This window comes from Empidonax traillii, unplaced genomic scaffold (genome assembly GCF_003031625.1).
Source record: "Empidonax traillii isolate 1590-97213 ecotype Southwest subspecies unplaced genomic scaffold, ASM303162v1 scaffold561:size787514, whole genome shotgun sequence".
NCBI lineage: Eukaryota > Metazoa > Chordata > Aves > Passeriformes > Tyrannidae > Empidonax > Empidonax traillii.
In genome coordinates, this window is record NW_020955754.1 from 225,794 (window position 1) to 240,347 (window position 14,554).

General features: G+C 51.6%; 1 protein-coding gene across 2 annotated transcripts; it reads right to left on the minus strand.

Annotated features, from left to right (window-relative positions):
- Positions 1–571: 571 nt before the first annotated feature.
- Positions 572–14,046, minus strand: CCDC15 (coiled-coil domain containing 15). 2 transcript variants are annotated; one of them, XM_027897825.1, is made up of 10 exons: positions 13,869–14,046; positions 12,070–12,219; positions 11,105–11,269; positions 10,302–10,406; positions 6,803–6,967; positions 5,595–5,714; positions 3,882–3,985; positions 1,805–1,975; positions 1,585–1,733; positions 572–915 (listed from the first exon to the last, which is right to left on the minus strand). In XM_027897825.1, the coding sequence occupies exons 1-10, from the start codon at positions 14,040–14,042 to the stop codon at positions 809–811; spliced, it is 1,410 nt and encodes a 469-aa protein (XP_027753626.1). In that variant the 5' UTR covers positions 14,043–14,046; the 3' UTR covers positions 572–808. The 2 variants fall into 2 exon arrangements, with proteins under 2 accessions (XP_027753626.1, XP_027753627.1); XM_027897826.1 differs by lacking the exon at positions 13,869–14,046 and adding an exon at positions 13,741–13,860.
- Positions 14,047–14,554: the final 508 nt, after the last annotated feature.

Genomic DNA, 14,554 nt, shown 5'->3' on the forward strand with positions numbered 1-14,554 from the left:
GAACTGAGGAGCATCCCCTGGCTCTGCACCTCCATGCTACCTCTGGCCTGGGGTCGTGGGTTTGCTTCATGCCCCATGGGATGGGAACAGGGAAGAGAAATGATCCGGCACGCTCGGCCGCCCATCCTTCCTGGCTGCAGTTAATATTGGAGAGGGCGGCCAGCGAGGAGTAAATATTAATGACAGGGTATGGAGCAACCTCCGCCCAGGAACCTGTGTTACCCCACCACAGGCAGTTTTGGGAAAACCCATACTGCTCTTGTTGCCCCTGCAAAGGACTGCAGGGTTGTTTTGTTTTACTAGGAAAATGCTCCTTTCTGGAGCAAAATAGAGGCTGTGGGAGCGTGGGTCTGGTGCAACACTGCAGGGGTGTTAGTGGAAGAGAGGTCCTTGCATGGAAAAGAAGGAACAATAAATACCTGGCTCTAGAGGGTGATCCCACTAGCAAAGGTTGGCAGGAGCCCTAGGGAAAGGGAGAGGAGGGAGGGGGAAGAGGTAAGAAACCCTCCCCTAAGAGATACTGACCCTTGGCACCTCATTTCTCCTTCTTTCACACTCCAAGAAAGACAAACAATCCTTGAAAACAGTTTATTCCCCAGCTGAATGCTGGAATTCAAGTGCCTGCCACAGAGTGATCCCCTGGTGCAGAGTGGGAGAGGCCAGCTCAAACTGGGCACACAAAGCAGGAGAGCAAAGGTGACACCACCCTGGCAGCTGACATGGAGGGACAGGCAGGACAGGGCCCAGCCCCACTCCCTGCTCACACCAGTCACGGGGATGTGGGGAGGGGGACACGGGGCTGCCCCAGTCACAGACGCTTCCCTGAGCGAGCACAGAGAGCAGCCAGTTCTTGGAGCGGCTGCGTGGCCGTGTGGGCACAGGAGGAGAGCACGGAGTGCAGCGCCTGGCTGTAGGCTGAGCAGGAAAGGGACATGGAAACTGTGTCAGGGGATGAAAGCTGCACTTATGGCCCGAAACTGGGCTCGGCTCCAGCCTTTCACAGAGCAGAGAGGGAACAACTGGGGTTTAAGGTAAATCTATATGGCTGTAGTTTTCCACGCGCCTGCCTGCACGCTCTGCACGCTCCTGAGTACAAAGCGGTATGCAAGCCAAAGATTATTTTATGAAGCCCCAATTTTTCTATTTTCTCTCCCAGATGACTCCCAGTTGCCCAGCCAGGTACTTTCCCAAGCTGTGCTCCAGGTCAGAGCACTCAATCACTTAACAAAGACCCTTTCCATGCCTTCAAGCATCCTCCCAGTAGAAGATTCAGTAATTAAGGCACATGGTTCTGTGTCCCTAACAAGATCATTTGCAGTATTTTCCTGGTGGTTGTGTCCCCGTGCACATGTGGCTGTGTCACAGCTGCATTACTTAAAACATTGCAGGGGCTTGTGCTTTGTTCAGGATGCCACTACACTCTCTGAGGGACAGAGCCCAACTTGCCCTCTCTGGAGTATATTTGGAAGAGCATCTCCACATAGTGACCCAGGAGTAAGAAAACACCTATCCTGGTTTGACTTCTCCCTGCACAATCAGGGATCCAGGCCCAGATGCCTCCTCTCTGGAAGCAGGATCTCCTACCTTTGTGGTTTTTGTAGAAGACGCAGTTGTTGGCGCAGGTATCCGGGTGGGAATCCCAGAACTCGGACCCACAGGAACACAGCGGGGGCAGGTCAATGTTGCAGGCTTTGATCTTCTCCCTCATTTGGGCTCTCAGAGCTTCAACGTACCTGTGAGGGAGCAAACATTCACTCTTGCCAGCGACACGCGGCTCTGCGCGGGCAGCGGGCACCTGCCGTACCTCGCCTGCTCCTTATCCCGCTGCTGCCTGTCCTTCACTCTCCTCTCCTCCAGCTGCAGCTGGGCCAGGGCTTCCCAGGCTCCCTCTCCCAGGGAGGGTTTTCGCTGCTCGGCCAAGTCCCGCATCCTCTGCTCCTCCAGCCGGCGCTGATTCTCCTTCTGCCTCTTCATCCTGCAGGAACACACACAATTAGGGAAGGAGTTTCCCTATCACAACCCCTCATTCCGAGCCAGTCCCTGTCTGTGAGGTCAGGGCACAGGGATCTGGGTGACACTGCTGCTTTTGCAGGCAAAAGTAACTCTGCACTAATCACAGCATTACATATGAACATAAATGTATTTGCTTTAAACATAAAATGGTCAAAAATGCTTTCTGAGCCTCCATTCTTCCCCCCATAAGGCAACACCAGCCTGAGAACACCCTCCTGCACTCAAACTCTTCCTGCCCGCTCATTTTCTCACCACTGAGGACTTCCCTTTCCAGCTCCCTCCTGCATCACATCCACAGGCACCCCTGTCTGAAAATGCCACCTGTTCCCCAGAGCTGCTCTTCTGTCCTTAAACCAAGCACAATAGCCAGGCTCTTTAATACCCATCAGAAAGGACCAACACCCCGGCTTCCCAGCTTCCCTACTTCCCATTATTCTGGTTGTGAGGCAGCTTGGATCCTTCTGTAAGCACCTTCAAGGGCTGGGAAGCGTAACAGGGTACAGCAGAGACACTCCAAGAATCCCACCTTTACTCCAAAATAGGCTTTAAGATGCACTTTTAACCAAGTTTCCTTCTATTTCCTCAATCTCCTTTGCACCTACAAGGCCCTCCAGTCCCTAAGTGGGCCCTGGGTTGTGTAATTCCCATCAAACACAACAATACATTTCCCTAACAAGCGGCAATTGCAAAGCACAAAGACTTTACACCAAAGCATCTGCCACTCTATTCCCAAATGCATCTCGATGCCAGGAGGTATTAAAACACAAAATCAAGGCTGGGGAGAAGCCAGGGGAAGGCAGTGTCAGCAGACAAGACATTTCAGATTTTACTCCATGTAAGGGGTCAAATCTTTACATCCAGAAGGAAAGTGCTTAAGCCAAACTTCTCTGGTTGAAGTTCACTGAATTGTTTTTCAAATTAAATGTAAAGCCTTAAGTACAGCACTATAAACCTGCCCCAGAGATTGAGGCCAAGGCCAACTCGGGGCTTTACACCCCGTAATTGCAAAGCCACCTCTTCCCTGCACACACTCCAAGGGAAAAAATAATAATAATAAAAGGAACACATGAACAAAGGAGTCTCTGGGGCCTCGCCAGCACTCTCAGGGCAGGACAAGCTCTCCAAAGTTCCCAAGTGCCATTAGAACATCAGGGATGTGGCTGGAGGAGCACTGATTTAGACTGACAGCTTTTCCTCGAAAAAATGGCCATCAAAATCTAGCCCTGAGGTGCCTGTCCTGCTCCCGCAAAGACTGCCCACAGAAGAGCTGGGATGGTCAGTTATGTCAGTTCACTTGAGGGCAAGCCAGGGAAAACCCCCAAATTAGAGGATCTTTCCTGTTTTGGTGTGAATTTGTAGAGCTACTCCTTAACAAATCCCTTCAAGGCAGAAGCTGAGAAATCCCCACCACAACTGATACTTTTACACAGATACCAAGTGTAAACGAGTGGAAATCGTTTTATTACACTGTATAAGTTTTTATAGCTGTAAGGGTGAAGGGTCTGACACTAAAAATGCCAGAGATAGGCACAGTTTAACCACAACAGCGTGACCTCACCCTAAAGTTTCTAAACACAGGCTCAGGTTCCCAAGAGTCATGGCTTGGGAAGTTGCATGTCTCCCAGCCCCGAGTTTCAGCTCTCAACTCCTAAGTAAGCTGCACCAGAACTCAGAAACGAGGTAGAGAAGTGCTGAAGAAGGACTTGACATGGCCTAAGGATTTCTTTTGAGGAGGTCAGTTGAGTGAATCCTACCTCGAGGTCAGATTGGTGCCTGGTTCACACCAGACAAGCTCACCAGACCCTTGTGACCTTCCAAAGGGCCCTGCACTAATGGAGCAGGTGACACCAGCACCCACACGGACTCACTGGGCAACTCTCTGCTGCCTCTCTCGCTGTCGCTGCTGGTCCTTCACTCGCTCCCGCTCGATGGCCATGAAGAGGCGCCGGCACCGCAGGAACTCGCTCTGCCTCTGCGGAGAGGAACAGAAGGACATCTGGGAAGGATGCCTGGGATCAATATTGAGCTGTATCAGTGCTCAGCTTGATTTCTGGAGGATGGAATCTGGGAACTGGGAAGGTGGAGAGAGGGCACTGAAGTAGGAGAGAAGGACCAAGTCATCTTGGAGCACTGGAGAGCTTTGTGCCAGCATCCCTCCACTGAAGCTTCCTACACATGGAAGCTCTTCCACCTGACAAATTCCTAAACTCTCACTTTCCTGAGGGTAAAAGAGCCAGTTCCTACTTCAAACTACTTCAGTTTGGATCCATCTGGGGACTGGTGCTCCCCTATGGCTCACTGGAATCCTGTATCTCCCCACAAAATTGAATATGCAACACCAAGCTGGATCTGCTACACAGAGGTGGCAAAACCACTGCTAGGGAAAATCCAGGAGCCCTGCAGGGAACAACTCCCACAGGCATACTGAGGGTTTAGTGTCTGGGCTTTGGCTGATCCCACCGAAGCAGCAAGGGCAGGGAAACCTCCTAGCTAAAGCTCACACCAAAAGCCCTCCCACAGCAGAGGTACAGAGCTAGTTTAAACTCCATGACTCGCAACAGCTTAAGGCATGAATTTTTCTTCATCAGTGCCAAGAGCTTTTGGGCCAAGTTTGTCCATCTCACACAGCGGAGAGCCCAACACAGCTGAAGATAAAGGAGGAGGAGGAGGGATCACTAGGTTGCCAGTAGAGAAAGCTGGATGGAAAAAACCCAGGCAGAGGAGAGTGCTGCAAAACCAGTTATCTGGGGTGGATCAGAGCCAAGGAGATAAAAGGAAGGGGAGAGGGAATGGTGGGGGGAAGGAGCAGCCTGAGGAGCCCCAGCTGTTGTCACACCGTGGAGAAACCACAGCCAGATTTGGGATCAGCTGGTTGGAAAATACTCGTAAGGAACAAAAAACTGTTCAGAGTTTTACGCTGTAAGCTGCAAGGAAGGTGACAGAAGGAGAAGGAAGTGTTCCTCTTCACAGCAGGAGGAAGCAGGAAAATAAAAGTCACTCACTTAAGGCATCCAAGACAAACATCATCCTTCTGCAATGCCTGGATTAGCACAAGCAAAGTGTCCTGGACACAGGCTGTAAGCTCTCCTCATGAAATCATCCACTCAGCATCAGGCTGGGCTTGAGACTATCCCAAAATCAGAGAAACCTTTATATTCCAGCCTTGTGTCCAAACAAGATAAAATTGGGCTTGTTTGAGGTTTTTTTGGGTTTTGTTTTGTTTTGCTTTTAACAATTTTTGGCAGCTTCTTGCTCTCCCTGCAACTACAGCAAGCAACCCTTGGTTTTAGCCACAGAATTAATGGAGCCCGTTTCCCCTCCAACCCTTGGGTGTGATTCAAATCCCAGATTTTACAGGAGGAGTATGGAAGAGTTCCACTTAAGTCACGAGAGACCTTCAAAAATAATCTGGTAGCTTTGCCCAAGACCTGAGACACCATGAGGCTGAGCTGGCAAACTAAACCCAGCAGGGTTTTCATACGTCAAGGCTGCTCTGAGGCTTCCTATCTGAGCCATCGGCATTCCTGACAGTCCCATCCCTTTCAGACAAAACCAGGAGGGCTTGGCTCCCCTGGACAGACCTGCTTCCTGGTTTCCTCCTCATCAACACCAGCCCAGCGCAGGAGGGAAGGGTGGTAATCAGTGTGTGGCCTCCGGGGAGGCTCAGGCAGGCTCGAGTCCTCCACCGACCCATCACAGACCTGGAGGACAACACAAGGGAGCAGCATCACCATCACTACAGTCAATTTCTCATCTTCCCTCAGCAAAATGCTCTTCACTGGAGGCAAGTCCTCTGTGTGATCCTTACAGCCCTCAGTGGAGTGACCCACCTGAGATGGGCTTTTCTTCAGGTACAGTTTGGCTACAGGATGTGTCACATCTCCACGCAGGAGCCTGAGCATGTAAGCTTTGCCAAAACACCTCTAAAGGTATCCCCTGGAAGAGGTTTAGTTTAAATATTGATTCACACCTCCCTTTCCCAAACTTCCATTATGAACTTTGTGAAGTGTGAAAACAATAATATAAATAACAAAGCATCAGGGGAATTCCACAGCCAACATCTCCCAAAACTTCAGTGTAAACCCCACTATCCTCCACTATCTCCCCCCACTCACTATCTGCCCAGCCAGTACTTCTGCTCCAAGCTGGACTAATCACCAGCCAAGGTTGGGAACAGGCTGCCACAACCATAAAGCCTTTGCCAACTGCCCCAGGTAATCAGAGCAAACCATTTCCATCCCCCAGATGCTCAACAAAAGCTGCCTGGAAACAAAAGGACCGATAAGAACATCAGCTCCTCTTCAGCAGACCCCTCCAAGGGCGGTGTCTGCCACCGGGAGGCACTGGGATTGACACAGCCACCTCCTTCATCTGATACAAAACTTTCCCCCTCCCCCCCCACACCTCTTTTTCTAGGAGGTTTCTGGCCGATTTGATCTCTTCCACCCTGTGCTGCCCCCGAGCAGGGCAGCGGGCCCAGGTCCTGCCGGCGCAGGCTGAGCGCGACTCCAAGTACCCTGCGACTGCATGGCCTCCCAGCTTCAGATTTCGGCTGGGTGGCTGCCAACCGGCATCACGAGGCAGGCAGGAATCGAACCCCTTTGAGGCCACAGCTGCACCGTGAAAGCAAGAAACAGCCGTGCCGATTTCACTGAGCTCCGACACCGCTCTGAGCCCCCTTGCACGACAGCAGGCTTAGGAGCTGAGCAGGCCTGAGGGAGCAACTGCTCTACTCCAAAATAAACCCAGCGATCCGAACCTCTTAAGACCAGCCCTGCACGGGTCTTACTTTTTCAAATTCAATTTTGATGTAGAAGTCATCGTCCTGCCCGGCCCAACTCGGGGCTGTGCCTCGCTCCTGCAGCTCAGCGGGCAGATCGTGGTGTCCCTCCAGCAGCAGCTCCTCGCCCTCACCCTCTGTGGGCACTGCGGCTGCCAGGCAAGGCTCTGGTTTCTGGAGAAGGGAAGAGATGGGTGTAAACATGGAATTCAAATCTGGCTGCTTTGGGGCCAAGGGCAAATCCAACACCCTCAGAGCAGCTTTAACACGAGGGCACGTGTGCTGACAGTCGGCTGAGATCTGGCAGCGCCACGTGCTCGGCGGCACCATCGGGCACCAGGGCTGGGAAACAGGAATGTAGCAGCATGAGTAGGACTACGCTCTTCCCAAGTGCAGCACTGGGATAGACGTGGGGGGGGTGACTGGAAGGCAAAGGCCTCTCCAGGCGCTGTTTTGCAATGGCAAGGAGCTGGGATTTCTGGAGTGACACCAGAGTATGGAGCATAATCCTTCAGATGGGAAGTGGGCAGGCTCCCCAGTGGCAATCCACAATATTTTGAGAGGCAGCAGATTGTTTCCTACAAACTAAGGAATCAAAGTGCCAGAAGCAAGCTTGGAGCCAGGATAAATTTTTTTCCCTTTGTTTTTTTTTCTTCCTTCAGCATGGTGGGAAGGGAAGAGAAGGACTGGTGGCAGAAGGAGAGGATGGATCAGCAGGAGAGCAGGTCATGCCAAGAATCCCTTGAGATGGCTCTGCTGCTTTACAGGAAGGACAGAGGACAGCCTGGAGTCAGTCTGAATGTGGAATTATTTGATAGGCACAGGAATTACCCTATCAACCCCATCATGACAGAAATGTGACACAGAAGAGCTGCTTTGGTGCGGACAAGGAAACAGAAGGGAAGGGTTATTGCCTTGGAAGATGGCTCTGGAGCCCTCAAGGTAGAAAGACATGAAACTGTGGGGAAAAAACCCACCAACTTCGTGGAATGAGACACTGGGAAAAGAATTTGGGTGCTGCCATGCTGGGGAGCTACAATAGTTCACCAAACCCTGAGGACAAAGGCTGGGTGAACAGGATGACCTGGAACACCACACAGGTAATTTCCAGGTGATTACCAGGTCAGTCTCTGCTTGGGAAAGCAAGGAATTAACTCTTTGGATACTTTTGACCTGAAAAGAAATTTCTTGGGGAGAGAAAGAACAATGATTTTAGGAACGTGGATTATTGATCACAACACTTTAGAGGGAACACTTTAGAGGGAAGATGAAAAAATGAGAAGAAAAATGCAGAAAAAAAAGGGCTGAAGGAAAAAAGACATTTCAGCCAAAGGCTTGCTCTGAGCTAGAAGCAGGGAGAAAAATGCTGGTACTATTATTGGGAAGAACCAGGTCATTCCTAGAAGCTGAGGTTTTTAAGGAGGCAGGACCTGCCCTGGGCCACTGCCAGGAGTGGCAGCCAAAGTGGGAACAGCTCCTTGAAATCTGTGGAGGTCTGGATTATCAGAAAAGGGCACAAGGAGTGTCTCTCTTTACTTAGAGGAGGGGAAAAGGAAACACTAAATAGAAGGTTTTAGCCTGAAGAGTTTAACTGTGACTTTTGGAAAAACAAGAGGAAATCACCTTGCAAACTGCCTGTAAGCCCCAAGAAAACAAGATAAGCAGCAACCATCATAAATTTGTCAAGAGCAAGTCAGGTCAGGCTGGGCTACATTTCTCCTACCATAGAAGAAGGAGGCCTCAGGCAAAGAGCAACAGAAGACTCTGGGATTCAGCTGAGCTCTTGACGTGGCCTAATTCAACACTGGGGTAAAGCCAAACCTGTTAGATGGAAGTCTGACATGGGAGGTGCAGAACTGATTAAAAAACACAGCCCAGATTTGCTCTCAGGAGTTCACTGCACAGAAATAGGGTAAGAGCTAGATGGGCTCTGCTCCATGATTTCATTATCAGCCTGGATGAGGGAAGAAAGAAGCCTCTTGATTAAACTACTGACCCCACCTGCAGTTGCAGAAGTATTGGGTGGAAAACCCTTGGGTTCAAACCAAAGAAATGAGCTTGAATACACAGCACAAGGAAATCCAGGGAGGACAAAAACAGAGACCAAGGGTGTTGAGTCCCTGGTTATGTGCATGGCAGCCTTTTGCACCTGAACAGAAGGGAACAACACACTGCTGTCCTGTCTAGGTGGGAACATGCCAAACCTTCATAAAGGGAGACAGATCCAGATAATATTACAGCTTTTTTCTCCTCAGCTACTTTGGAGTAATAAAACAGAGCAGTGCAATAAATCAGTATATTCCTCCTAGAATAAATCACCCAGGGAAGCTGTTAAACTTCCTTATGTAGATTTACTGTAGCTGCAGTGAGGCTGGGATGGGAGGATGGTCCTAAATCCCTCCCAGTGTTTCTCACTGTTGTGGATGACTTGCCCAGGACTCCCACAGATCTCCTGTAACCCTCTGGCTCCCCGGGGCAGTGGCTCTGTTATTTATGTGAAGCTTTAGTGCTGCTAATAGTGAAGTCATGAATCACTCCAACTCCCTGAATGCATTGAGGGCTTCAACAGGAGGGACGTTTGGTGTGGGAAACAGGTAACAAGGTTTTTGAGCCCATAATTACCATGTTTATCCAAGTCCTGTTTGCAGAGCTGACTTCATCAGACACCCAAGAGCACACAGAAATCCAAGAGTACACAGAGGAGGAAGAGCCAGACCAGTCCTTACATAAAAGATATTTTCTAGATAATCAGCCAAGATCTACTTCACCTTTGGTGAACCTGAGAAAGAGATGGGAATGAAGAATTGCAGGATGGGCAGGAAACTGGCTACAGAGGCAATAAGTGAAAACACCAGGCTGGGCTGCTGCTGGTGTTCTCCAAAGTACGTCGGTTTGAGAAAGGTCTTGGCATAGAGAACGGGATAATAGCTGCAACACAAAGTTGTTCTTGAGAACTGAAGGAGCAAAAGCAGGATGAAATCCAGAACAACAAAATGTGGGACTGACCTCCTGTGCACTGCTTCAAAGAAAGCAGCTGCACGCCAACGATTCTCTAGCAGAAGACAGCCCCGGGTGAGGGAAACACTCCAGATCCTTGCCACCCACACAAAACAAGGGATTGATGCAAGGCAAAGAGTTGTTGAGGTTTGTTAAAGAAATAAAGGCACCTGAGGGGAGAGCTGGTCGTCACATGCCTCCCAAATACCCAGATCACAATCTCAGATCACAAGCCTTTAAAAGCCTTTTTTGAATTCTTGTCTCCGTGTTTATCTCAGAGACGTTTTCACCCACTTTATCCTGCTGCCTTCTCTGAAAGGCAGCAAGGGCAGAGAAACAGAACCCTCAGGCCACCGAAATCCATGGGCTACTCATCCAGTGGGTCAGGAAAGCACAGTTTATTCCATTCCTGCTGGTGAAACTCCCTGAGTTATGCTTTGGACTTCCTAATTAGAGCCAAACAGTTTGCAAGGCGATTTCTGTCCCCCCAGCCCAGGCAGCCCTCGCTCACCTCCCGCCTCCAGCTGCCGCCGGGGAGCTCGGGGGGCTCGGCCCCAGGGGACACGGTCCTGCGGGACGCCAGCCTGCGCCGCACCTGCCTCACGGCCCTGCTGAGCTGCGGCCACAGGGGAGGGAAACAGCACAGCACAAGGTCAGCAGCACACAGGGATCTCCCAGTTCCTCTGCTCCAGCCGAGGGGCTCGGTCAAAGTGGCATGACCCAACAACACAATCACCCAGAGGTCTTTCAGAGCTGCCCCAAGGTGCTGAACTCAGCACTCACAAAATATGCTGCTGAGATGCCAGATCCCCACTTTTTCTGCTTGGTGTCCAGCCAGAAGTGATTTTCTACCTATCAACTGGAATCCACCCTGCAGTGCTTCAACTGGAATAACTCCAACTCCTAGGTGAGCACACAGGCTTTATAAACCACCAAACGTAGCAGAAGCATCTCTATTTAAAAAAGGTTAAAACAGTCCTCAAGGCAGGCTTTCCCAGATTTTGGTCTGCAGGAGACAAGCTGCAATGAGCTGGCACCACCTAGTGCCACCTCTGCGTCAGGACACGGCTGTGCCTCTGAGCAGGAGGACGAGTTCAGCTCCCGCATCCACGGAGGAGGCACCTGTGACCCAGCTGGATGCTCTGAGGAGCAACATTCAGGGTGAAAGTGGGAGTTAATATTTCATTCAATACTAAAACTCAAATACTAGGGACGTGCTGTAAAGGAAAAAAGAAATATTGCCTTTTCTCCAAATCAAATGCCGAGGACCCAGTGCTGAAGCAGGGCTGGGAAGGCAGGAGGGGCACGGCTCACCTCGGCAGCTTGCTGCTGGAATGGCTCTCCGTGTGTCCCCCCCCACGGGGCCGGGCTGGAGCCAGCACCGGGGCCACAGATGATGGGAGGGCGGTGGCTCCGGAAGGGGCACGCGTTCCTCCAGGAGGTCCAGTACTGCACGGCAGCACAGCTCTCCCGCTCCGCCTGCCGGGAAAAAGCCACGTGGGATCTCCAACCATCACCTGCAAGGACGTCAACCTTGGTGACATTTCACCACCCACAGATGGCGTTTCTTGGGAAGGAGGTTTTGGCTCTCCATGCTGAGAGAGCACAAAGAACCATCGGGCTCTCGGAGGCCGGGGGCATTTGCAGGCTTCCCGCTTGGAGCTTGCGGAGTTACATGAGGACATCCCCACTCAGCCATGGAAACAGCCCAAACACCCCAGGGGCAGCCAAAGCCGGTGACATTTCAGTGCATTCCCTTCTGTGCCACAGTCAGATTCTGGCAAGTCTTCTCGGCACTTGTTTGAGAGTAGAAAGAATTAAACATATTCATGGGATAATCCAAAACAAGCCCATAGGGGAATGGGGAATTTGGAGACAGCAAGATAGTGTTGCTTGAAAACTATTTGGCTGCTTTGGAAAATGGATTGGAAAAGACACAGCAGAAAAGCTGTTTTGCTTCAAACACAGCCAGGAGACGTTCACATCATTCTCAGCTCTTGCCTGGATGCTTTTTAACTCCAGACAATTCCACACAGGGCTCTGGGATTCTGTTCTGCTGCTGCCCAAGGGAGCCAGTGAACTTTCTGTGGGGAGGCTTCAAGCACCTTCAGCACCAGCAGAGGTGTCATGCTAACTCAGCCTGCCAGGACACCATTTGCCACCCAGGGTCTGGCACCTCAGATTTTTTCATCAACACCTTGACTTGTGCTCCAGTGTTAGGATTTTTCCCAGTCTATGTTGGGTTTTGGAGGAGTTTCTCCTGACAGAGCTCCGCTTACCGCTTCGTGGGACTTCTGCAGCTCCTGCCGCCGGCGCATCCTGACCTGCCGATTCACCCGCTGCCTCACCTCGCCCTGGAACCTCCTCAGCTTGGCTGCCTTCTGCCGCTGCTGCTCCTTCAGCTCCTCCTCCACCTCGAATACTGAAGCCTGCAAGAGGTAGAAGCAGATTCCACGTGGTTTTTGCTACATCAGAGCAGCTCGTATCCCTGTATCCCCTTTTCCCCCACTTGCAGCAACCAGGTAGACAAGCAGCGCCCAGAGCGAATTTCATGTTTTGTTTCATAATCTGTGGAAAAACAGCGTGGAGAATGTCTACTGGATTATTATAGGCTGGATTGAGTCCGACCAGACAATTGCAGAGCATGCACACCTCTGCCTTGCCTCCCTGCAACACACCTGGAAAGAAAGGACTGTCCCTGCAACACACTTGGAAAGAATGAAGCAGCTCCCAACTCCTGCTCCCATGAAAGGATGCTCAAATACCCAAAGCCTGGATCCAAAAGGAACAGGCCAGCTCCCAATTCTGTTAATACTCTGCAAGGCTGGAAGCACATTAGGGAAGCAGTTCACAGAGCACAGCACTGCTCCAGAATATTTCTACCATCTGAAAGATTACCAGCAATGACCTGAAAACCCCCCAAAAACCCATTTTTTTCTCCTTGCAATCCTGCCAAGCAACTCTGCAACACCACCGTGGCTTAAAGACCAATGGCATCACTCTCCTGGCTGCCACTACAGCAAGAGAAACCAGAGAGTGAAGGGATGGAGGAAAAGGGTGAGACTGAAGATAAACTTGCAACAGTCCCAGCAGCACATCAGGGTTAGCACAACCCAACAAAGCTCCAAGATGGGGAGAAATCTGCACTGTTATGGAAGAAACCAAGCCAGAGCTCCAGGGAAAAGCCCAGCACCAGTTCACCCACTGCCCACCTCATCAGCAACTCTGATGCAGGAGGCATTAATGCAATTAAAAGTATTAAATAAGCTCAGATAACCCTGGGCAGCTTCATCCACCCCTAAAAGCCCCACCTGGGGGGCCCTGGGAATATCCTGGCACCCCAAAGCTCTCAGGAAGAATTCAGCTCCCCCAGAACTTTCACAGTGCCAAGATGGAAGTTCCGTGGAATATGGAGATGATTCATTTCCATATATTATCCCAACCTTTCAGGATTTAAATTACAATATAAAAATAAATCATCTCAAAAGGGCAGGAGCTTCTGTAACGTTCAGACATTAATTACAGGGGACTGAACTCATCATCCGATATTTAATGCACTTTTAGTCCTCTTAGAATAACCCTCAAAGCAGAAATCCCTGAGATAAGCATCCATAAAGATTTCCTTAAGTGTTTCTAATGGGGTACGGCTGAGATTGGCTGCAGACCCTGAAACATTCAGTATATATATTTTTTTTAAATCAGCAGCACAGAATAAAATCTCAGTTCAACAACATCCTTCAGGCATGAGTGGGAAGGCAAAGACCTGCACTGGCTGGGTTCCCCACCTGACTGATGTTTAAAACTGATGCGTTTTTCCCCCAAAACCACAGTTTATTGGAGGGGAATCAACTTGGAGAGATGCTGTGGGCTTGTGCAAAGGGGAGGCCAGGCTACGTGGATAGGCACCATGGCAGCTTCTGACCCCACTAAAAATCACTAAAATAAATTACTATTTTCAGGAGACACATCCCTGGCCACCTTCAGGCTGTGAAAAAGTTCAGTTTTAGCTCTGTGGGTTTTACTGGCATATTTGCAAGGTCGGAGCCGCCCCGGCAGACGGTGCCTTGGGTGCACTCACGAAGGCCGGGCTCTGCTCGGGCTGTCCCGGGGCACTCTCCACCCACACGCCCACGGGGGCCGCGCTCTGGTTCCTCTCGGCCAGCACCCGCCAGCTCCGCCGCGGGGGTCTCGCCTGGGGTCCCCCCGGGGCCTCCCCGGCCCCCCGGCGCTGCTCCTTCCAGGGGGGCACCATCCCGGCACCTGGGGAAGGGAAGGGGCAAACGGAGGTGAGGGTGGGCTCCCTGGGCACTCCAACCTGCCCCAGAGCCCCTCAGCCCCAGGGCACCCCCAGTGCCCTCCACAGCCCTCCAGCCCCGGGGCACCCCCAGTGCCCTCCACAGCCCTCCAGCCCCGGGGCACCCCACTCAAAGCTCCCTCCACACAGACCCTCTGCTCTTCAGGGGGGAGTGCCCCCTCCACCCCTCACTGAATCCCCCCCTCTCCCCACTGCCCCCACAGTTATCCAGCCCCACCTTCAGCCCCCCTCACACAGACCCTCCGCCCCTCATGGGTGCCTCCTACACCCCATGTGCACCCCCCTCCCTGGGTCCCCCCATTACCGCACCCCCTCTCCCCACTGTCCCCCCTCCAAGTTATCCAACCCCACCTTCAGCTCCGGCCTCCCCAGAACCCCCAGTCCTCCGTGGCCGAGTCCTCCCTTTACCCCCCACCCCGCTGTCCCCCCCATCCCAACCGGCACCTCCT

Coding starts and splice junctions, on each gene's coding strand:
- CCDC15 (XM_027897825.1), bottom strand. CDS start 14,042: ATGGTGCCCCCCTGGAAGGAGCAGCGCCGGGGGGCCGGGGAGGCCCCG. Junction 12,220..13,868: donor CCGAGCAGAGCCCGGCCTTC/GTGAGTGCACCC, acceptor TACCTCTTGCAG/GCTTCAGTATTCGAGGTGGA. Junction 1,976..3,881: donor AGGCAGCAGAGAGTTGCCCA/GTGAGTCCGTGT, acceptor GTGTTCCTGCAG/GATGAAGAGGCAGAAGGAGA.